We start from the raw sequence: 25,108 nt of genomic DNA on the forward strand, positions 1-25,108 counted from the left end.
TGCCTTCAACTAAATTTTCTCTCCCTTTAAGACCCTCCTAAATTAGGAGAGTGACAGGTCTCTTCCAATAACCAGGAACTCCTTAGCTAAGCAAAGATTATATAGAATGTCTTAAAACTTGCCATTTGGAGCAAATCTCAGACATTTTAACAAAACCCTAAATGGCACTGTTTCTATCAAGACTAACCATAGCTTGTCACTTTCCTAGTTACCTACCAAACTCATAGTATGGGGGGAGGGAGGGAAGCATTTATTAAGTGCTTATTATGTGCAAGGCACTGGTACTAAGCACTCTGGATACAAAGAGAGGCAAAAGCTAAGACTGGAAATGTGGTAGCAAGAGTAGTGGTAACATTGGTGATCCAGCAATGAGTTTAACTGGAGTGGGAGGCTCTAAATGCATCCAGTGTGGGAGCTACAAGGGGTCCCAGAAGGATCTTCAGATAAGAAAACTGAGACTCAGGCCAAATGATTTGCTTAGCTCATAGTCACACAAATAGAGTCGTCCTTTCCTTTTTGCATATTCCTTTTGTCATGAAATGAGTTAATTCTCTTGCTTGTAGAATTCCACACTGCCATGTTAAAAAAAAAAAAAAAAAGCAGTTGCTCGATAAATGTTTGTTGGCCTGAATTGGGGTTACTTGTTTACTGAATCAGAGTTACAGGCATTACCTGCAGCATGATTCCACATGGTGCCCCTTCTGTACATATAAAACCTCTAAACCTGTCATTCTGCAAAACGTTTATGAATCACCTCCTGACAGAGAGGTGATGAACTTAAAATGTGGAGGGAGACATACATTTTTGGACATGGCTAATGTGGGGATTTTTTTTTTTAGGTTTTTAAATTTTAAAAAAAATTAAGAGGAAGGAGAGTGATGGGAAGGATAAATTAATAGAAAAATACTTGTTGCTTGAAAATTTTTTTAAAAAACTATTTTTAAAACAATGCTAAGGTGCAAGGGGGAAAACATTTATGAAACAGGAATGGAGGGAATGCGGTAAATCAATTGAGAGACTGTGTTTCTCTGTAGTAAGCAAATAGTGTGATAAAAAGGCATAAATCTAGATCACAACTCTTGCAGTTGTGGGACAACACTGTTCAGAGCTCTGAAAATGTCTTGGCATCGTAACAAAGGAAGCAAGGTTGATGTGGGTGGTGGAGGGGGACAACTCATGTCTGCTGTAAGTTCATATCCTACCTCTGACTTTATCTGTGTGACCATGAACAAAGCACTTAACCTGTCTAGATCTTAGTTTCTTCATCTGTAAAATGGGATAATACCTATAGTATCTACTTCAGAGTTATTTTGAGGCTGAGGCAAAATTATGTAAGTCAAGTGCTTTATAAATTTTAAAGCACTAGCTGCATGACAGTCATTGATATTAGCAATATAATCGAACTTAGGGAGCTAGATGGTGCATTGGATAGAGGGCCAGGCCTGGAGTCAGGAAGACTCATCTTCCTGAGTTCAAATCTGGCCTCAGACACTTACTAGCTGTGTGACTCTGGGCAAGTCACTTAACTCCATTTGCCTCAGTTTCCCCATCTATAAAATGAGCTGGAGAAGGAAATGACAAATTATTCCAGTATCTTTGCCAAGAACAAACCAAATAGGGTCATGAAAAATTGAACAGAATTGAAAATAACCAAACAAAACATAGAGGTGGAGCTACCTTCTTTTGTTTTGATGAATCCTATAATTTGCCACAAACAACCAGCCATAAAGAATTTTGACACGGTCAGTTTTGTGCCATGAAAACTCAAAGGCTAAGCCTCAGGTTCCTTTTCTGTCTCACAAGGGGGTATATGAAAAACCTAAATAGGGCTGTGGGAAGGAAATCAGAGACACTACATTTTATTTATGGTGCACTGATAGTTGCAAATACCTTTGTGTTTTTAAGTATGCACAGCTACCCATTTGCCTGGATTTCAAAATATTTACAAAGAGCCTGTTTTCCAGAGTATGATTTACATCTGCATGGGCAACCCCATTATATAGTCCTTAGACGGATATTTGGGATGAAAAATGAACTGGACCCATAAATGAGTAGGAAGAGTAGATGAGACTGCATTGCTCTGGAGAATCTACTGAGTGCTTTTAATGAACCCAAGTTTCCCCTCAAACAAAGGTCCATCTTTCATAAATTCAAGAGTTTGCTGGTGATGCTTTATGGCTTCCAGCCACGTAATACTACAGGCTCCAGAGAATATAAGTTATGGGTCACCAAAAGGTCAATGGAGAGGCACACTATATAAGTGAGTAGGCTGCAAGCTGTTATGGCATATCATGCAGGGGAAGTGGCATAGATGACATTATCAGAGAAATGTATGGCCAGAAGAGGAGGTGGGCATGTAGAGAGGGACACTGGCTAATTGCCAGCCCTCATTCCTTGCAGTGTCAAGAGATGTAGATTAGCATTCCCCTCCCTACACACACATAACACATATAACACATTTCATGAATGCCCTTTGAAAGACTTAAGGGAAGACATGAACAAGAGTCACTCAATGAAAACACAGTTAGTTTGAGATCTCCATTGTTGGTAACAATACACACAGTGATAAATGAAATAATACACCCATGGAAGTATAAAAGATCACTTTCTTGTGTTCCCCTTTATTACAAAGTGCTACATTGTCTTTCTCTGTCACTTTGCTTCTAATTAATAAGCTTTATTAGTAGTGAGCTTATTAATAAAGTATTTTTTATGATAGCTACAAACGTTCTTAGCTATAAACAATTTGCAGAAGCTTCATGTATTTTTGGTAGATGGTTTCTTTCAGTGTTGCTAGCTAAAATCAACATACTTTCAATAATACATATCCTCGCTCAGAAGGAATTTATTAATCCTGTTAATTTCTAGCTTTTAAAATAAGCCATACTATTTTTAGAATGTATTATTAGAATAATAATGCCAAAAATTACTAGTGTTTTGTTTTAAACTATAGTTCATCTTTTGCTATAGGGCCACTATTCTGCAATAATGGCTTGTATAGAAACTTGTACTTCCTCTGTACAGAAAAAGGAATGAATTGTTATTATTTTTCCTTTCTTTTATGTATCTTCATAAAAACAAAACATCTCAGTTCTTTTGAAGACAGAATTTTGAATGACCAACTATAACAATGAAATAATTCTGTGAAGCTCTCATGTATTTCTAGAAGGTTTGACATGGAAGTTTTTATTTTGATTACTGTGGGAAAATATTGGTCATGTTCTTGTTGGTCATGTCTCTTTTCTGGTTTCCAAGGATCTATAAGATTTTACTTTTTTAAAAAAGTCCTGGTAGACTGATCTTATAGTGAGTAAGACCCGGGTTCAAGTTCCAGGGTCAGGTTGCCTTGGGCAAGTTACTTAAGCTCTAGATGCCACTTAGTAGCTGTCTTCACCTGCAAAGTTGGAAAAGAGTGTCCAGTCTGCCTCAGTGAAATGAGCTTCTGCACTAGGTGGTTCCTGTACCAATGAAATCAAATCCAGACGAGTAAAATAAAACAAAACAAAACAAAAAATCTACCTGGGGATAGAGACATACCTGAAAATCAGACCAATATTTATCCCATAAAGAAGTCTTTACTTCCACAATAGTCTTATTGATGAACCCTGGTAAGGATTTCACTGTAGGTTTTTTTGTTTGTTGTTTGTTTTTGTTTTCCGAGGGTGGAAATGCTTCATGAATTTGCCACCGTGCACCAGGAGTGACTCCTATTTACAAATTGGGGGGAGGGGGAGACTTTTTATTTTAGATTCACAGCAGAAGGTAAGTACTTGAGATGTATGTGCTGAAAAATACATTTGAAGCACAGAATACTAAAATTTGGAAAGTAAACCTTGGTTGAATGTACTTAGATACTAATGAGGGTTTTGTGTGTGTGTGTGTGTGCGTGTGTGTGTGTTTTGTTTTGTTTTTCAGGCTCAGGAGATATGGACAGTATTTCCAAAGTGAGTATGTTATATATTTTTTGTTAAATATTTAATTTGAATTGTTAAATTATCTTATGAGCTTTACTCTTAACCATGATAGCTTAATGTTTGAAACCAGTTGGGGAAAAAAAAACCAGTTGGAAATGGTAAAATGGTTCTTTTGACTACCCCTGAATATACCAGTAGCTATTAACAGAACCTACCGAATGTGATTAATTCATGGGTAACCAATTTAGCCTTATTATATTGTTATTTTATTTAAAAATGAATACCATTGAGAAAATAACCTTTTGAAAAGGTTATAAAGTTTAGTCAGATATGAAAAAAGAGATAAATTTGAAGAAATGTATATTTCGTAAAGATATTAGACAATCCTGATTATTTAGTGATTATTCTCATTTCCCTAAAATGGAGTAAATCAAAGGGAGTTTATATTAAAACAAGGAGAAAAGTGAATATTGCAATAGCATGTTGTCTTTTTATTATTAGTGGTTTAGGAATCCAAAAATAAGTTTTTACTTATATGTATATTTTATTTCTAAAGAACACCTTGCTGCTTTTGGGATCATTATAAATGCAAAAAAAAATTCCATGCTTGTCAGAAGTACAGTGTAGCCAGGCATGGTGGCACATGCCCAAAATCCTAGCAACTAGGGAGGCTGAGGGAGGCTGGTGGATTGCTTGTGTTTGGGGGTTCTGAGCTGCAGTGCAGTAAGCTAATCAGTTGTCTGTACTAATTTTGGCACATATGGTGAATCCTTGAGAGCAGGAGTCCCTGAGGCTACCTGAAGTGGAGTGGGAATTAGTCCAGGTCAGAAATGGAAACAGATCAAAGCTTCTATGCTGATCATCAGTGAGATCAAGTCCATGAGTGGCTGCTTAACTTTCAGCCTAGATAAGATAGGGAGAGATATCTCCAAAGCAAAACAAAAACAAAACCAAACAAAAATCAGAAGAGCAGTACAATGTAGGTATGACTGATAGAAACTGTGAATACTGCTGTTGAGTGCATTGGACCATTGCTTTTCATCTAGAGGTTATAGAAATTCATTAAAGGATCATTTCATTTCCTTTAATTTGTCTGTGTAGAACTGCATGACTTCCCCAGAAGTTAAAATAAGATTGTATGAGGAAATACTGTTTTAAATTAAGACTTCAAGTCAAATGTTTAATTTGGAATATGACAGCATGTCTAGGTTGGCTTATTTTGCATAGCAACAACAAATTTGGCAAACAGCTAGGACACCTGTATTTAGGGGCAACCAAGAAGGCTTAAGCTCAAGTTTAAAATCATCTCTTTCCTTTGCATAAACATTTTTAAAATGTTTATAAGTGGAACTTGGATACCCAAGTGACAGAAATGATCTGGCAACAGGACCTTCAGGAAGGCTAACTTTTCAAAATTGGGACAATATATGTAATTCCTTTCATTTTTTTCTCTGTGGACCAGGGGACAACTGGAGCTAGTCATTTCATTTCGTTTACCAGCCCAATTATTTCAATCTAGTTCCAATCTCTTCTACAACACCCTTTCCCCCACCACTCAGGAGAAAACATGTGCACATGCCATGTACTTCTCTTTTTCTTGATTTTTTTTTTACCACTCACAGTTTAGTTAGTTCTAATACAAGCAATCTTTAAAAAAAAAAAACATTTACACATGTGTTTTCACTGATCCCTATCTACCTTACCCTTTTTATCTTTCCCCTTATAAGCCCAGTTATATCAAGAAAATTGCTTTTCCTCTTCCCTCCTTGGTTTTTTCCATCACTTTCTCTCTTTCACTTTCTTTTTTCCATTTTTTTCCCCCATCCCATTTGGAATCCAAAAATAACCTCAATCATGGTGGATAGGCATAAAAGTAGCACTAGAAGTATATCTTTCCCAAGGGAAATGAAAACCACAAGTTTTAAACAAGATCTCATAAAGAAGCAGCCCCATCAACCCTCTAGAGCCCCTGAAAGTATTCTAGAGTCACTCAGAATCTCTACAAAAATCTCCATCAGCTTTCTCACTCTAGCAAAATAACATTTTTTTCTACAATCCCATTCCCTAGTCTAATGCCTATGTTTCTAACAGTCTTCCACCTGACAATCCAGCCATTCACTAAACATTTATTGACACTTCCCACTGTTTACTGAGCTACTCTTGGGTTTATCAGCCGTATATATGGTGGTGGTTTTCAGTTCACAAATGGAACGAAGTAAGGGAAGGGGGGAGAAAAAGAGAAAATTTTCCTTTTTCTCAAGCTTTAGCATTCAAGAGAAATGAAAACTTTCTAATTTAGTTTTATTATTTTTGTCTTGTTTAATTACAAGTATTAAAAGAATATTGTCTTCTACTTTTTTTCATTGCAAATCTCCAATATTATAGCTATATAATGGATTAAGCAGACTTCTATGAGCCTGACGGAGAATACACACACACACACACATAGAGTAACACACACATCCACAGGGAACTTACACACACGTTCTTACATATGCATATATGCGTTTGTATTTTCTATGCAAAAATGTGTTCTGAGCAAATGAATTATAGACTTTTAGCAATGTAGAACAGAATAGGTAAAACATCGAGGTATATGCCACCAGGCAATTGCTTCCAAGATGTAGAGTTGATCTTACATAATAACAACTCAAATTCATATATATACATACATACATACACACACACACACACGCGTATGTATGTATGTATGTATGTATGTATGTATTTGGAACTTTTAAGTTTGACAAAAACGCTTTTCTCAAAACAACTCTGTAGAAGTATTATTAGCCCTATTTTTTAGTTTAGTTTAGTTTAGTTTAGTTTTGGCTTGGGGAGGGATGAGGTGAGCCAGTGGAATAGATTGGACTTGGATTTCATTGGTATTGGGAATTCAACATGAGGAAACTCCCTCTGTCAATGCAGATCAGAACCTGGTCTGTAACTTATGGTCTTAGTGAGTTAACCAAGATAAGTGAATGTTGCTCAACCATTTATTAAATACCTACTTTGTACAGGGTACTGAACTCAGAACTGGAAGTACAAAGATGAAAGGCAAGAGTCATTTTTCATTGTCCATAGAGGGGTGATATGGTCCAGTAGCAAGAGTAATGGATCTGGTGTCAGACAACCTGAGTCAGGGGGCGGGCGAGGGAATCAAACCCCACCTCTGCCAACATTCAGTCCATAAACTCTCTTGGCCTCATTTTCCTCATCTGTGAAAATAAGGAGGTTGTACTACATGACCTCTCAGGTCACATCCAGTTCAGATTCTATGAAAAAATTCCTTTGCCCTCAAGGAGGTTGCAGATGAGTGGGGAGAACACCATAGATTTATACAGATTAGTATAATTCAGGGTAGAATGGGATCATAGATATGGAGCTAAAAAGGAACCTTACTCAGCCTTTTTAGTGAGTCATCTAGTCTGACTCTATTATTTTACAAATGAGGAAATCGAGGCCCAGAGAGCTAAGTTAACTTTCCCAAGTTCACACAAGTAGCAGATAGCTGAGGTGGAATTTAAATTGGGGGCCTCTGGCTCTAAATGCGGTGCCCTGCGTGTGATGGGGACAGAGCAGAGGTGCAAACAAAATGGGAAAACTTTAGGAAGGAGGAATCACTTTTGTCCACATAGTCAGCAACATCTGAGGAGGGTTTTGATGATGAGATGATGATAGATGCACATCAATGAAGAGCTCATCCCTTTCTTTGGATAAGCACTGCCTCATACCCTCAGATGCCACTGCTGAGAATGTGTTCGGGTTTATGACCTCATTGTGTCATTCACTGATCACTTAGAACACAATTTCTGTAAGTAACTTGTAAGAATTCCCCCAGAGGACCTCTTGTTATTTCCACTGCACATCCTGCACATTCTCTTCAGGTAAAATGAGTTTGCCATCTCATTAAATGACCATACAGTGATGGCTTAGTGAACTGGGCAGGACTGGGTGATACAGTCTTTTAGTTCGTAATGTGGCTTAGTCACTTTCCTGTCCGTGTTTTTAAAAATATATCAAATAGGATGTTAACGTTGATCTTGGGGAAAGTGACTTCTCCCTTAGTAGATCTTAGCAGAGTTTCCTCACCTGTAAAATAAGAGAATTGGACTAGCTGACCTCTAAGAACCTTTCTAGCTCTAAACCTGTGACCCTGGGATACACTTTACTTAGCAGGGGTGTGTGAACCAGCTAACATTACTATATTGGCTTCTTCACATATAAAAATGATGCATTATTATTATTGCTTTAAATATTTTGAGTCACCCCTTTGTTTGAAGTCAAGTAAACATTAGGGACTCCAAACCATTTGATCAAGAAATGATTTACTCTAATATTTGATCAATCCATGCACTAAAGAATCCCCTAATGGAATTAAACCACTAATGAAGCTCTCTGAGCACCTTATTTGCTCCATGGGAAGTGGCCTTGACATGAAGAAGAGTAGAATATATTTTGTAAGTTTATTTATATACGTATTAGCAACCTGGAAAGCACTCTTTTGGTTTGTCACATGTATAATCATGTTTAATAATAATAATATTAATAATAATTAATTCCATTTAATTTGAAAATCAGAAAAATATAGACCTTTAAGATCCTGAATAATGTTATGTTTTAATTAACCTCATTTGAACCAAGTTGAAGATGTAATTCCTGTTTTCAGAGTTTGATGTGAAAAATCACTAATAAAAATAAATATGTTTGAGGTTGATAACTTTCATAAATGTTTAGTGATTTCAGTAACAGACTATATGATTCATTTTAGAAATGCAAGTGCTTTTTCTCTCTCTACATACGGGTAACTGCAGCATTACATATGTGTATCTTTTGGTGAGGGTGGGAATTTATAGGAAAAATAAGATACTGTTTTTGCTATTCACTGTTGCTCTGTGTTTCATTTTGTTCTACCCCTGTGGAATTTAACAAAGCACAGAGTTCCAGTCAACTTCAGGTCCTCTCTGCATGGGACAAAGTAACAAGATACAAGCCTTACTTTACTTCTGCCTTATTTTTTAGGTTTTTTTTTTTTAAGTTTAATAATATTTTATTTTTTCCCCAGTTACATGTCAAGAAAACTTTTAGCATTCATTTTTACAAGATTTTGAGTTCCAAATTTTTCTCCTTCCCTCCTCTCTTCTGAAAATGGTAGGCAGTTTGATATAGTTTATACATGTGCTGTCACATAAAAATATTTCCACATTAGTCACATTAATCAATTTCTGATTCAAAAAAATAGCAAAACACATTATTCTTGGGTGACTATATTCATATTACACTTTAGTGTTTTTGACATAACTTGATTTCATCACTCAAGCTTAAAAACTTCTGAGTAGCCTTCTTTGATCATCAAAAATCTTTTCTTCTCCATACCCAAAAGAAGTGACCAGGGTTGAGGAAACAAATCCTAAACCATTAGCCCCACCTCAGATAACAAGTAAGGATTTAACCAAAAGGTAAAAGTCAGGACATGGAGGGGGCAGCTAGGTAGTGCAGTGGATAGAGCTTCGGCCTTGGAGTCAGGAGGACTTGAGTTCAAATCTGAACTCAGACACTTACTAGCTGTGTAACCCTGGGCAAGTCACTTAACCCCCATTGCCTCACCCAAAAAGAAAAAACATGGAACATGGAATAGAAGTGCATTTTGCATCGTCTGTTGAGAGTGAAGACATCATATTTCCTGGTAAGGCTAGGGTATGTTTCAATTTTGAGACAGTGGACACAATTTAAACACAGTATGCAACAATTTACTGCTGTTTTCAACATTTCATTAGTTTGTTAAGGTGAGGTGTTTAATTTTTTATAAAATAATTAAATCTCTTAAGATGCATGGCAAAATTTTTAAAAATGTACCAATTAACTTTTAACTTACAAGCTTCACATTTTCTTTTAAAGGATGCATAGAAAACAAGTCCTTAAGTTCTAAGGCATTCCCTTTTGTGGCCAATCGCTGTAGTTCATTCTCTCTTTTTCTTTATGGACCACATAAAAAGAAAATTTGTTGAAAGGGTGTTGCTATGCAAAATTGAGGGTAGAATTAAAGGAACATGCTTATTAAAACAGTGACCTTTTAAGTTTGATTAGTAAAATTACCAAGGGCAGTTACTGCCCTATTATGGCTCATCAGTAGGTAGGTTCCCTTCATAGTTCCCTTGCTGAGATTGTGGTTTAAAGTCTCCAGGATATTAGGAAGTCTATAAGCTAAATGTGGAGATTTGAGTAATTATTTCTGAAACTAGGAGGGAAAAAAAGGTTGTGGTATGTGCTATTTTTTTTCATTTGGGAAAATATTTGTGTTTGTTAAGGTACAAAAATGAACTAGTACTCATGCTAGAAGGCTAAGATTAGAAACAGAGGTGGGTCTGTCTCCTTAGAGATGTTTTAGCATCATTTGTGACATATAGTACAAATCAATGTCTTCAACATTGTGTTATTTTATATATCTTGTTTACAGAATTCTCCCAATAATATGAGCCTGAGTAATCAGCCTGGCACTCCAAGGGATGATGGTGAAATGGGGGGAAATTTCTTAAATCCTTTTCAGAGTGAGAGTGTAAGTACTTTTTTGATTATATTACTATACATACGTTAGATCCTGAAATAAGAAAAATGTGTATGTCAGTCACCAAGCATTTATTCAGCACTATGCTAAATGCTGGGGATATAAGGAGAGCAAATTGTGTTTGGATGAAGCAAAGGACAAACAAATTAAAATAAAAATGACATCTCAGTAACTTGCCCCATGATAAATGTTTATGTTCTACTTTGTTCTTTCATTTTCCTTTCCTCTACTCATTTTCTTTTAATTTTTTTTACCTGAACATAACATGTAATTGCTGCATACAAAGCAGAAGATAAAAAGAGGATTGGTTATGAAACCATGAATCTCTATTCAATACTCCTTTCTTTTTTTAACAAATATAGAATAAATTCAGCATGTTACTTTCAAAGCTGTCCTGCTTGTCTGTACTTCCTTCTAAACTTCCTTCCGGTTTTTTTTTGTGTGTGTGCATTAAAAAAAGTAAATGTTCCCGTGGCCTTCTTTTCCTTTTCTTTATTTTAGTATTACTGTTGGTAATCCTTACTCAGCAAATCCCATTCCCCAATTATAAACAGGGAAGAGGGTATTCTTTGTAACAAAAAAGCATAGTAAAGCAAAACAAATCCACACGGTGGTCCTCTCTGAAATCATATCTCATTGTGCTTCTTGAGGTTCTCTGTCAGGAGGTTGGTCATATTCTTCATTGTAGGTCTTCTGGAGCTGTGTTTAGCCATTACTTTGATAGGTTTTCACATTCTGTTCTGCCTACAAACATGCCCATGTCACCACCATACTGAAAAGACCCTCACTTGGAAAGGAAAAATCACTCTCATCCCCACTAACTATCGTCCTGTGCTGTCCTTTCCTTTGTGGCTAAATTCCTTGAAAAGGCCACTTACAACAGGTGCTTCTGTTTTCTCTCCTGTCTCTCACTTCTTAACCCCTAACAATCTGGCTTCCAGCCTCATCATTGTATTGAAGCTGCTCTTTCCAAAGTTACCAATGATCTCTGAGTTGTCAAATCCACGGGCCTTTTCTTAATGCTTCTTGACTCTGCAGCCTTTCACATTGTTGGTCATCCTCTTCTCTCCTGGTTTTTGTTTTACCTATCAGACCTCTCCTTCATCTTCTTTGCTGGGCCTTTATCCAGTCATGCCCACTAACAAGTAAGTGTCCCAGAGGATTCTGTCCTGGGGCTCTCTTTGTAGCCTTGTCAAAATCAACCATCCTAGTGGTTGTGGTTGTGGTTGTTGTTGCTGAGTCATGTCTGACTCTTTGTGATGCCATTTGGGGTTTTCTTGGCAGATATACTGGAGTGGTTTGCCATTTCTTTCTCCAGTTCAAGATGAGAAAACTGAGGCAAATAAGGTTAAGTGACCTGCCCAGGGGTCACACAGGTTGGATTTGAACTCAGGAAGATGAATCTTCCTGACTCCAAGTCTGGTACTCTATCCACTGTACCACCTAGTTGCCCCATGCATTCCCCTTACTCCTTAAAATCTTCAGAACACCCTCAGGTCCTGTGTTGGTCCTGTTTAACCTCTTCAGTACACTTTGACGACATTATGATTCTCATAGGATATTTGTTTCTTTTCCCCCTGTTGGAATGTTAGCACTTCATCATCGTATAACCCCTTCCAGTTACTCAATAAGGTTTCTCTTGGCTCTCCATTTCACAGTTCTTACTCAGCTCTAGTCTTTTTCATCACAAGTACTTAAAAGTCATCACTTCCCGTTAAAGATCCATTTTTCTCCTATAAGATTATACTCTGTTTTTCAATAATTCTTCGTTGTAAATCCACGTATTTTGCTTTTTATAATACTGTATCCCCAAGATCTCTCATTTATTATTGAAGCTGCCGACTTTGGTGTCAGCTACAGTGCATGAATTCTTTTCTCGCTGCTTGCAGTATTTTTCATTGTTGTGGAAACTCTGGATTTTGACTGACATTCCTGGGACTTTGGGGGGTTTCATTCAGGAGATGATCAGTGGATTCTTTCTATTCCCATTTTGCCCTCTGGTTGGTTCTAACAGGTACTGGCAGTTTTCAGTTATGATTTCTTGAAAGATAATGTTCAGACTTTTTTAACCATGGTTTTCAAGGATTCCAATAATTCTTATATTATCTTTCTTTGACCTTTTCTCTAGATCAGATATTTTTTATAACTGACACATTTTCTTCTCCTTTTTTAAATCTTTTGTTTTTGTTCCAGTATCCCTTGCTGTCTCTTGAAATCATTGATTTCTTTTTTTATCTATTCTAACTTTTAGGAAGTCTCTTACTTGATTAAGAATTGCTTTCTGTTGTAAGGTATTATTTTCCTTACAGTTTATTCCCCTAGGCATTTTATTTAATTTTTTATCATCATATATTCATCCTTAATTTTTGAATTTGGGTTTTCTGCCAAGAACTGGGGTCATCAGTCCTGCTTGGTTTCAGCCTTGTTCACCTGGGCTTCTACACGGACCTCTACTTCTTAGGACATGTCTATGCTAAAACCACTAGCAGATATTTGTGCACCCTGGATTTTTAAGTTTTAAAGTGCTGGATCTTCATGATCCTCCATGACATTTTAGGACACATTGCTAGGTACCTCAGAGCTTCTGGGACTGGGCTTCTCATTCTGAGCACTACTATGCCCAAACTGGTTGCTGCCATTCCTCTTTGATTTCATAGGCCATGCAACCTCCGTAGATCTTTTTGGAAGGAGCCTTTTGCTCTTGCTGCCTCTGGATAATGTTACTTACTGTAGCTTCTCATTGAATTACTTAATCGTTATTCAGTCTGGTGCTGTTTTTAAGTTCTGCAGGGCTGCATGCCTCCATCCAGTCAGCCATCATGGTTGGAAGCCCTCCTTTCTCTTGTTTTCTGAGTCCTTTTCTGTTGGTACATCATGACATGGAGGTGACCAACTGTGGGTTTTGTAAAGCCATATCAGTGTGGCACAGGTCCTGGCAGTTCATCGTACCAAGCTTCAAAACCTTTGAGTACAGACCCAAAAAAGCTGTGTGTATTGTCCAAAGACAGCCTCAGTTTAAAGAGGCTTATCACCAGAAAGTTATTTACTAGGTGATATTTTTAGGTGGAAGAATCAGGATGACTCCAAGGTTGTGAACATAAGTGTCTGGAAAGATAGGAGCACAAGTTTGGATATATGGATATTGAGATGCCTGTAGGATGGGCAAGTAAACATTCCCAACATGGAGTTAGTAGTGAAGGACTAGAATTTAGGAGAAAAATTACCAATAAATACATACACTTGGAAGTAATATGCATAGATATGATCCTTGAAGCCACAGTTCAATGATGAGGCCACCGAAGGCACAAAGTTCAAAGGAAGTAGAAATGACTCAGAACAGAGCCTTTAGGGACATCTACTTAACAGGTTAAGGAAAGAGAATGATCCAGCAATGAAGACAGAGAAGGGATGATTAAACAGGGTAGAGGAGTAAAATGAGGTCAACAATAGCAAAGGCTATTAAGTAGAAAGGAGTTGGTGAAAAGGCCATTGGATTTAGCATTTAAGAGGTAACTGATAAACTTGGACAGAGTTATTTCAGTTGAGTGATGGAGTTGGGAACAGACTGCAAGGGATTAATGAAAGAGTGACCAATGAGGGAGTATAGATGGCTCTTTAGAAGGTTATTAACTGTGAAGGAATAAGAGATATAAGACAGCAGCTTGAGAGCTTGAACCGGGTCAAGTGAAGAATTTTTAAGGATTGAGTAGATCTGAACATATCTGTAGATAGCAACAAAGGATCTAGTGAATAAAACAAGATATAAAGTGAGAGAAAAAGAGGGGATAATCAAGGGAGAATAATCCCAGAAGGGATGGGGACCAAGAACATAAGTGGAAGGTTGATTTTGACATGGTTGACAAAGAAAAAGCCACTTTTCCCCAAAAGACTTGAGCAAAAGAGGAGTGGTTAAAGAATGATGAAGAGTTTTTGAGGTTTGTGATGTAGGGAAAAAGACAAAACTTCAGAGAGATAACCTCTATTTTCTCAGCAGAGTAGGAAATGAGGTCTTCTGGATAAGAGTGTCAAAGAATAGGTAGAGTATGGGAAAATTGAGAAGAGACAGGTCCAGAAGAACCACTGAGGGGAGTGTGATAAAGAGTCAGTAAGGGAAGAGTAAAAGGATTGATTGTTACACAGCCCATTTGAGATCACATAACATAAATATACAGGTAACAACCCATTCAGCATGGTTACATGATTTCTGGTTGCGGTGTTCAGCATCATAAGAGTAAGAACAGAGATGTCACATGGTATGAACAATCTAGGCTCAGGAGTGGCAAGACAATGGGAAATAGGAGCAGGAGGCCAGTCAATGTATTTGAATTACTCAGCAAAATTAACATTGAGCAGGGATAGGGGCAGCTAGGTGGCACGTGGATAGAGCTCCAGTTTTGGAGTCAAGAGGACCTGGGTTCGAATCTTGACACTTAACAGCTGTGTGACCCTGGGCAAGTCACTTAGCCCTGACTGCCTTACCAAAAAAAAAAAAAAAAGATTGAGCAGGGATAGCCCACAGAGAAAGCATATAGGGTTAGAGGGATTAGATATCATAATGAGGTTAAAGAATAGTTTTAGGAAGAGTAAGGGAAAGGGAGGGAGGAAAGAGGGGATGCTGTGATTGGAAAGGAATTTTGGAGTTCTTCTGAATCATGGAAATAGACTGTCACTATAAGTAGTAAAATTTGATATCGTGGGAGTTAAGGAGCTGGGAGTCCAGGCTGTTTGAGGGAACATTGAGACATATATTGAAATCCCAAACTGTTAAGGCAGTGGTGGGAGTAGAGGAGACTAAGAGCCAGGTATTCATAGTGTTTAGAAAGGGGTGAAGGATGTCTTAGAGTCCGGTAAATGACTGCAACAAGGATCTGGATCAGGTGACAACAAAGGGAGAGGGGCTGCTGAGCAGAGGTGGTAAAAGAGTCAGTGGTGAGGAGCCAGAAGTCAGCCTCCTGGCCTAGCACTTGGACAAGGCGGTAACTGCTGATAACACCCTTGTTCTTCACACAATGGCTGTTTCTAGAGGCACCTCAGACATAGAGGCCGGAAGCAGAACTGCTTTTATTTTTATGGTTATGATTCACAGGGACCCAGGATGTTGTACAGTGCCCAAATTATGTAGGGCTTTACTGTTCACCGAATACAAGGTGATGTCGGTTTATGGATGAGGAAAAAGAACTCAAACCCATGTTTCCTGCCTCCCAATCCAGTTATCCAGTTAGACCACATTGCCTCTCACTCTGCCTTGTCACAGATTTGGAGCTGGAAGGGACCTCAGATACTATCTAAGCCAAGCCTTTGATTTTACAGATAAAGAACACTAGGCAGTTCAGAAACTTGTCCAGGGTGACATGGGTAGTAATTATTTGAAATGAGATTTAAACCCAGATCCTTTAGAGGTAATGTTCTTTACACTGTCCCAGGCCCATTTAAAAGCACTAATTCATTCATCTCACAAATATTCATGCCTAAACCTCTTCCAGAACCTCTGTATCTGTTGAAATCTTGTGAAATTGTGCTTAACTTCATGGGGAGAAGCAGAATATTTATTCCATGTTCTTGAATAAGTTAAACCAGCAGTTCTATAAAGATAATAAATACTCTTTTCATTCACAATATTATTGTGAGAGAAGAATGTTGTAGTTCTCAAAACCTTATATAAATGTGAACTTCTGTTTCGAAAAGTTAACTAGTGTGAAGATGAGAATGGAGAAAGTAGGAAATACTTGAAAAGCCACATGCTTTACATAGAATTGTGGGACTCGTTTTTCAAGTCATGGCTTTTCTACTGGTTTGATACATGGCCGCAGCAGGCCAACCAGATATAACATATTTGTTGCACAGTTTCTTCCAGGAAGACACATCCTTTCTGCTAGCCAGGAAGGTACTGGTGTTCTCAAAGAACCAGAAAACTCCAGAGATTCTGCCTTACATTGTTTGGGTACACTAAGTTTGACTCTCTTAGGAGTCGTGGACCCCCTCCAATACCTGTCTTTATCTGCTGTTCTGCTGGTTGAAGGGATGAACCAGTGGGCTTTTTTTTTCCTCTTTCTCTCTAGCTTCTTTTTGCTCTTCATGACTGTCCCCAACCTCTTAGTCTATGTAATTCTTCCAGGAAGGCCAGGTTTTTCATACACTTTTTTCATATAAGATGAGGGCAAGATTTCCAAACCCCTTCTAATTTTTCTAGGTACTCCTCTCCTCTTTTCTGGGCACATTACACTAGTTGACAGGCCCATCCTCTGCATTCATGTCTTCAGATGGATACCACTTATTCCTCCCAGCCATTCACATGGCAACGGAAAGGGAAGGGGGAAAGATTTCTAGCCCCAGCCCCCTCCATATATATGGAAGGAAAGAAGCCAAGGTAGGTCTTTTTACTCCCCTCCAAAATATGAGCAAAGGGATAGTCTTTAAGATGCCAGACTAATGTGTATAGTTTGCAAGAGCAGCAACCATCTGCAGGTCCTTTCCCCATCACCCCCACAAAAGAAGGCAAAAGAATAAAATTGCCTTTTAGGGCATGGACACTTCTTTTCACCTTGATGTCATCCTTGCCTTCCAACTGTTCCCCTGCTTCTTCATCAGGAAAGATTGTCATCATGCCAAACACCATGGTTGCCATTTTCATTGTGAATATCATTGGCTTTCTTTAGATTTTTAATTTATTTGTTTTAAATTTTTATTTTTAGTTCCAAATTATCTCCCTCCACCTTCTCCCCTACTCATTGAGAAGGCAAGAAATATGATACCCGTTATACATATGTAGTCCTGCAAAACATTATTTCTGCATTAGCTGTGTTGTAAGAATAAAAGCAAGAAAAATAAAGTGAAAAAAAAGGCATGAATCTGCACTCAGAGTCCATCAATTATCTCTCTGGAGGTGGAGATCATTTTTCGTCATGAGTCCTTTGGAATTCTCACGGATCATTATCTTGATCAGAGTTGCCACGTCTTTCACAACATTACAGTATTGCTGTTACTGTGTACAGTGTTCTCTTGGTTCTGCTTACTTCGCTTTGCATCAGCTTACATAAATCTTCTAGCTTTTTCTGAAACCATCCCCTTCATCATTTCTTATAGCACAATAGTTTTCCATCACAATCTACCACAACTTGTCTAACCATTCCCCAATAGATGGGCATCTCCTTAGTTCCCAATTCTTTGCCACCACAAAAAGAGCTGCTATAAATATTTTTGTATATATGGGTCCTTTTCCTTTTTCCGTGGTCTCTTTGAGATACAGACCTAGTAATGATATTGCTAGGTCAAAGGATATGTACAGTTTTATAGCCCATCGGCTTTCTTTCTCTATCATGGTCACCTCACATTTTTGTTTTGATCCCAACTGGGGAAAAAGGGGGCGAATGGCATGGGGATGTACAGACTGGTTGGGATGAAAGAAATAACAAGAGAAACAACAACCAAAAAACCATAATGATTTAAAGAAATAAAGCAGCCAGCCTATTCCAGTAAATTTCAGCGCAATCAAAGCAAAGCAGGGATTGTTTTACATGAAGGATTCATAAAGAGAACATTTTCCAGTGTAAAGAATATGCAAGTTTTATTTCCTTTGCACAAGCAACTTGAAGACACACATTTTTAGAACGATCTATCCTTTTGGGATTATGATACTACTTATCTTAGGATAATTATATTAAACTATCAACAAAATGGGACTTCCCAGCTCAGAAACTCTGCTAAGTCAGCAGACTTTGCAAAACAGAAAGGGAGCCAATGCCTGGACTCTTTTGTCTTTTTGAAAGAATTATAAAGACCTTTTCAGAAGCAAAGATGCCCCTGTACATGTACATGTTCCCCTAAATTTAGGTTCGTCTTTGGAAATGCTTCTCAAAAGGCTTTGCTGCCAAAAGAAACTTTTTAATGACTCAGGTGAATAAAGCACTTTGGTTTAGTTCATTAACTAGTCTCAACAGAATTGCTTTATCTTTAGTGTCCACAAAGATCAGCTAAGCAAACATGATATTAAAACCAAAATCTTGATTAGAGATTTCCACTGGGTGCTCCCCTCACTATAAGCTGTTGTCAAGAAACCATCATATCCCTGTTTAACTTGACCCTTAAAATTGCTGAGTTTCATTTTATTTCCTAGAGTGGAGTATACTGGCACACATGTTCTTTCTGTTTTTTTATGGAAAGTGTAAAATGTCATTTAGATGCTTATACATACAAATTTAGTAAGATTCAAAGTGTTTTTGCAACATATCAGCAGGAATTTACACATTTTATTTTGACTTTTACGTGTTTTCTCTGTTGGATACCCTGGGAACATGGAGTAGATAAAAAAGAGAAAAATCAACATCCAAAGTTTAAAACGTGTATTCTCTAGTTCATTAATAGAAACTGATGGAAAGTGTTTCTTAAATGAAAAGGTAGAATAAGTTCTTGTACGTAAAAATTGAGCAACAAGCATTTATCAAGTTCCTACTCTGTTCCAGGCACCTTTCTGTCCTCAAGGAGCTTTACATTCTCCTAGGATTATGCAACATCCATGGATGAATATAGGATATACACAAAATAAATACAGAGTGATCATAGGAGGCACTAATTGGCAGGAGATTGAACTTGAATAGGAGCTAGGGTTATAGGCAGTGATAAAGATGGAGCATTGGAGATGAAATATCCTGTATTCAGTCATTTTTCAGTCCTGTTTGACTCTTCCTGACCCCATTTGGGATTTTCTTGGCAAAGATACTGGATTGGTTTGCCATTTCCTTTTCCAGCTCATTTGACTATGAGGAAACTGAGGCAGACAGGGTGAAGTGACTTGCCTAGGGTCACATGGCTAGTAACTGTCTGATGCTAGATTTGAACTCGGGAAGATGAGTCTTCCTGCCTCTAGACCTAGCACTCTATCCACTGCACCACCTAGCTTGCCCATCCTGGAGTAGTAGGCCACTTTGTCTAGAGCTAGAATGAATGTGGGGGAGTAATGTATTATTGCAAAATGATAAGCTGGATCCAGACTGTGAAAGGCTTGAGATGTCTGAGGATTCTGCATTGCCTGGTGGCAAAGAGCTCAGTGTATCTATACGTGTATATGCAACCTCGTTTCAGCATTTCATTTGATAATGCTTTGAAGTAAAATCAAGCTTATTTAGTTCTGAATAACCAAATAGTAGTGCTGCCAACAGATTTACAAGAGCCATTTTATCTTCCGTTTGAGGGGAAACAACCTCACAGATAGTCTTGGAACAGAGCCGCTAGATAGCACAGACATTTCAGTAAGTCATTTCGTTGAGACAGCCCTACAATAGAAACATCACAATGTAATATCAGTATAATACACTATGAATATTTTATGTCTCTCTATATGATCCTCTGTTTAATATCTTCCCTCCCTTTACTGCTAGAAAAAAAGACAGCCCTTTCCTCCTTTCATTTCTTGCTCCTTTTTTTGAAAGATGGGGAACAATGTCAGAAATTCCATATCATTTGTTCCATAGGCAATACCCCACCCCCATTTTCCTATAAATTCTGTGACTTCTCCCAGAATCCAGGAGCTATAATAAAAGCTACATATTCAGAAAGGCAGCATGAGATGAATAGTTTGCTGCCATAGAAGTGAAAATTGCATATTGCTGATCTAGATAATTAGACGTAATAGACAGAATCTAGTTTATTGCACCAAATGCATTTAAAGTGACATTTGCAGTTATTCAGACTATTCAGAAATTAAATTTTATTAGATGCTTCTAATTTCTCAGTATCTTAATGTTCCTAGCTGATGCTTTATTTCTCTGTATCCAACACTCATCTTTTCTAATGTTCTACCATTGTTATCCATTTCACTTCTTCCTTGGACAAATTCAGCTTTCAGGCTCCAAATCAATCTGACAATAAACGTCAGTCTTTGTAATTTGCTGAAGACTGGCCAAGTATCAGTATTAACAAAAACCAGTTTTAATACATGGATCTTATCACAATTCATATCAGTTCCTGATACCACAGTATCTCACTGCTTTCTTCTTTCCTTCTATGCTATTAAGGACAGATGATACTTAAGTTGATCAAATAGCTTCTCAAATGTTTTTCTCAGTTAATCTCTTTTAAGTGTCTCCTATTATAGATGTTGAAGACCAAGCGTCTTTAGCAAATTCATAAATTATTCTCTCCATACTTCAAGTAAACAAACTAATTGCCTAAGAGGCCATGTTTTGATTACAAGTTATTAGTGACCACTAATAAATGAAATTATTCTTACATTTCACAAACATATTTAAATTTCACAGATCTTGCAAGGAATCAAGGTTAGTTCATTTCAGCTTTTAGAATTGAAGTGAGATTAGGAGGATAATAAATTTTACATGTGTTCTTCCTTGCTATAGCTTGAATTCCATCTATAACTGAGGTGTGTGCATATCTATTTTTAAACACACGTAAAAAGAATCAAATTGACATTAATAATCTCTCTCTTAGATTCCATATAAAAGCAATAGTAGCTTCTTTAAACACACTTCTTACTGTTTTAATATTTGAATGAAGTAGACTATTCCTTTAGCACCATAAAAAAAAACTCAGTAAAATGGAATGGGGTGGTCTGATTAATTAAATGTGCTGTTTAGCTCTAAATTAAACAGAATATCCTTTTTTTCTGATCATTTTTGAAAATATTCCTAAAATATATGGCTGTCCTTTGCTGTCTTAGTACATATAGAAGGCTGGATATTTAATCTCTGGTAACTGACAATCTTATAATGTCTCAGGATCGTTTATGAGCATTGTATCTCAGTGTACAATAGGATAGATGTAAAATAATTAGGTCGAATCTCTTCCCTGAAAATTTCCCTTAAAAAGAATAATCTGTTACAAACTTTGTTTGTCATTTCCCTTTCTACCTTAAAAATGAAGTGCCAGCAAATACTCTAGCTAATTGAGGCTTCTGGTTAGTTAGGCTGTAGCTATAATTGAGGTTATATTATGTTTCTGAAATTATTACTTTTATCTATAAGAATCTATATGGTATGCACCATATAAGTGAATAAGATATACCCACTTCAGCCAAAGGCCCAAATAAATAGAAGGCTCAACAAGACAGATTCTTCAACCTGGAGATTTTAGATTCTGGTTAGCTTTTCCCCACCACCACCCTGTGGTTAAAAAGGGGAATGATTTCTCTGCCAGAAAAACAATCCCCCTCTTCTTTTCCCTCTTCTCCTGTTGTGCCCCTTTGTAGTACAGAGAAATCACCTTCACAACTAAACTTTACACCAACATTAGGGAATTTCAGGGTACAAACTATATAAACTTAAAGTAAATCACAAAAAGACCAACATTACCCAGTTGGGTTGGAATATGTTAAAAGAATTATGTGGTCCTTTCCAGGTCTTTAATGTCCTTATTCCTGTCCTTAGACCATGGGTCATTTTCTCCAGGCCCCCTACCTTCAGGGATACAGCTATTCTTACTAGGCCATGATTTCATTATTTAATTCAAGGCCAAACAACTTCTTTTAGCTCATTTTCTGGTCTCTGGAGGAATAATGTTCTTCCCTATGTAGGCCATTGTAGGGTAATAGACAGAAAGGATATTGAAAAATAGACAACCGACTGGGGTTCAAGTACTGGCTCAGCTGCTTGGGTAGTGTGACTTTAGGGGAGTCAATAAGTTCTCTGACCTTAGTTTTCCTTATCAGTCAAATAAGAGTCTTGGACTAAACCACCTCTGAGCTCCCTGACAGCCCTCAGTCTCTGTTCAAAACAGGGCACTGGGCAGAGGCTTTTTTAAATTAATTAATTAATTTTTAAGTTTAAGTTTTAATTTAATTTAATTAATTAATTTCACTTATAAGATTTTGAGTTCTAAATTTTTCCTCCTTCCTGAGACTGCATGCAATCTGATATTGGCTATATGTGCACAATCATATTAAACATATGATTTAGAATTAGAACCAATGGGAGAAACCACAAGAAGGAAGAAACAAAAAGAAAAAGAGCAAATAGTGTGCTTCCATCTGCATTCAGACTCCAGAGTTCTTTCTCTGGATGTGGATAGCATTTTCCATCATGAGATTTTGGGAGATGTCTTAGATCCTTGCATTGCTGAGAAGAGATAAGTTTATCATAGTTAGTCATTGCACAATGTTGCTGTTACTGTGTATGATATTTTCCTGGTTTGAGCAGAGGCTTTCTTCATCCACTTCAGCTTACTTAGGTTTTGCCCCCTTTGAAATTTGCTTTCTCTCAGTCTTCAGTTCTTTTTACATGTAGCATTTCCTCCTTTCTGCTCTAGACCACTCAAGCTAGTTTCTAGTCAGACTACTCTTTCTCCCTGCTCTTTTTCTAAAAATCACTTCCAGCTTCCCCTACCATCCTCTTACCACCAGCGCATCTGGTCTAACTGAAGTTTCCCCACTGTCTTGGTGCCTGGGTTCAATTTATTTCATCCAGTTTCAGTTTTAGGGATACACAAATACACCTTTAATAGATAAAGAGAATTGGAGCCTAGGAATAAGCCCAGGAAGTACCTAGTGTCTGACTTCAAAATGTTTCAGACAGTCTTGATTACACATAAACCTCTGAACCCTGGTCTGAGATCCCAACTCAATCTACAGTCACTTTTTTTAGGGGGAAAGGCATTTTTGTATACCTCTAATTAGTATTTTGATAAGATGATAGTAGATCAGAGGTAAAACTTTCAGAAACTCAGGAATATAGCCTCATTTAGTGATTACAGTGCAATTAAAAAAAAAGCAATTGGCATTTAGTAATTATACTATTGAATTATACTGTTTTCTACCCATATTCTTAGAGAATAGATTGGCAGAGGCGGCGGGGGATTAACTGCTATGCAGTGACACTGAGGGCCCCCTGGGCAATAAAAAGGTATAAAAAGGAAGCCCTCAACCATGGACTTTGCTGAAGGGAAACATGATTCTTCCATAATTACTAACCCCTGGACTAGGACCACAGATCTAAGGCTGGAAAGGGACCTTACTGGCTCTCTAACCCAGTCCCTTCATTGAGAAAACCGAGGGCCAAGCCAAGATTCTAACTCCAGTCCTATGACTCCAGAGTCACTGCTCTTTATGCTATATCACACAAGTTAATAATAATGATACACTTATGTAACGCGTACTATGTGCCAAGCACTGCACTAAGTACTTTACAATTACCTCATTTCATCCCCACAGCAACCCTGGGAGGTAGGTACTATTATTATCCCCAGTTTACAGATGAGGAAACTGGGGCAAACAGACTTGCCCAGGGTCACACAGCTAGTAAATGTCCAAGGTTGGATTGGAACTCAGGTTCTCCTGACTCCAAGCCCACCACTCTATATCCACTTCACCACCTAGATGCCTTTCCTGGAAGCACATAAGACTGGGTTAAAGATGTCTATTCTCCAATCAACCTCCATAGAGCTAAGTAATTAATACCCTCCCTGGCCTGAAGGGGAAATGGAAAATGGTAGATTCCTAAAGACAACACTAAAAAGGTTATTTTCTTTTAAATAGACCGTGTCTATTTTAACTTACTCTTTTTACAGTAGTAGAGGTTTTGCTTTTCAAGGTTAAACTTGTAAGCATGAGAAAAGAAAGGAAGATGTCCAGTAACTCTTATAGCCCTGGAAACACATGTCAGTGGTCTGAGCAAGTCCCAGTGTGACAATATGGATTCCTCTTTTCTTTCAGTATTCCCCGAGCATGACAATGAGTGTGTGATCCATTCCCGAGCCTCCTCTGACAACAACAGTGAGTGAGCCTTCTTCACCGAACTACTCAGAAGAAAATTATTCATCACCATGTACAGTTTAACAAACAAAAGGATCTCGGTCACAACCAAACCAACTCTATTTTTTTCCTGCTCTCTCCCTTATTTTGTGAAGAAAGCAGGTCCAAACGTGATACAAACAACTGTACGGAGTGGCATATTAAAATTGCCCTAAGTTGAACTGCAAATAATTATCTGTGTATGTATATGTGTGGGACAATGAATGTACTGTATATGTGTATGCTATATAGACATATACATGCACACATACATACATGTATCCACAGGACATTGTAAAATAATTATCACATGACATCTTAAGTAGAAATAAGTAGGGACTTTTATTCCGTCTTTTTTCACGTTTACATTTTAATTATTAAAAGTTACTTTTCCCTCCCCCTGAACTATTTTGTGCTGTGTATATCACTGCTTTATATAAGTTATTTTTTAAGGTGAATTCAGATGTTATGGTTTTGTAAATGTCTGCGATCATGGATAGGAATAAAATTGCTTATTTGAGAGCTTTCATTAAATGGTGTCTGATGCAAGTTATCCTGTGAATCACAAACTGTACTGTCTCAAGAAACAGAAGAAAACTTGTCTTGATTTTTATGTCAAAATCTACCCATTTCTCGCTTACTTTTGGTGCAAGTTTTTTTGTACTTTGCCTTTAGGGGACAAAAAGTGACTTTAAATAAGGCCTGATGCAGCACATTTCTGCAATTTTGGGTTAAAATGAGGGTTTCAAATTTACCTTAGTCTAAAAAAGAAACTACCATTGCCACAGTTGTTTTACAATGTAGCAATAAAGCGGCAGTTGTCCCGTTTTCAGGAGCATATTTTGTGCTTGCCATAATCAACCAAGAAGGCATAGCTAGGACATTTACTTTAATGTGCTG

At 37.5% G+C, this 25,108-nt stretch overlaps 1 protein-coding gene across 5 annotated transcripts in view; it reads left to right on the forward strand.

The window, feature by feature from the left end:
* Positions 1-24,742, forward strand: part of SSBP2 (single stranded DNA binding protein 2) — a 414,697-nt gene extending 389,955 nt beyond the window's left edge. For all 5 annotated transcript variants that reach the window (XM_021007765.2, XM_021007760.2, XM_021007774.2 and 2 more), the window contains 3 exons: positions 3,916-3,944; positions 10,369-10,467; positions 24,131-24,742. In XM_021007765.2, the coding sequence (XP_020863424.1) occupies positions 3,916-3,944; positions 10,369-10,467; positions 24,131-24,160 (158 nt within the window). In that variant the 3' untranslated portion in view covers positions 24,161-24,742. The remainder of the gene's footprint in view (positions 1-3,915; positions 3,945-10,368; positions 10,468-24,130) is intronic.
* Positions 24,743-25,108: the final 366 nt, after the last annotated feature.

This window comes from Phascolarctos cinereus, unplaced genomic scaffold, assembly GCF_003287225.1.
Source record: "Phascolarctos cinereus isolate Bilbo 61053 unplaced genomic scaffold, phaCin_HiC Scaffold_4;HRSCAF=312, whole genome shotgun sequence".
Classification (NCBI taxonomy): Eukaryota; Metazoa; Chordata; class Mammalia; order Diprotodontia; family Phascolarctidae; genus Phascolarctos; species Phascolarctos cinereus.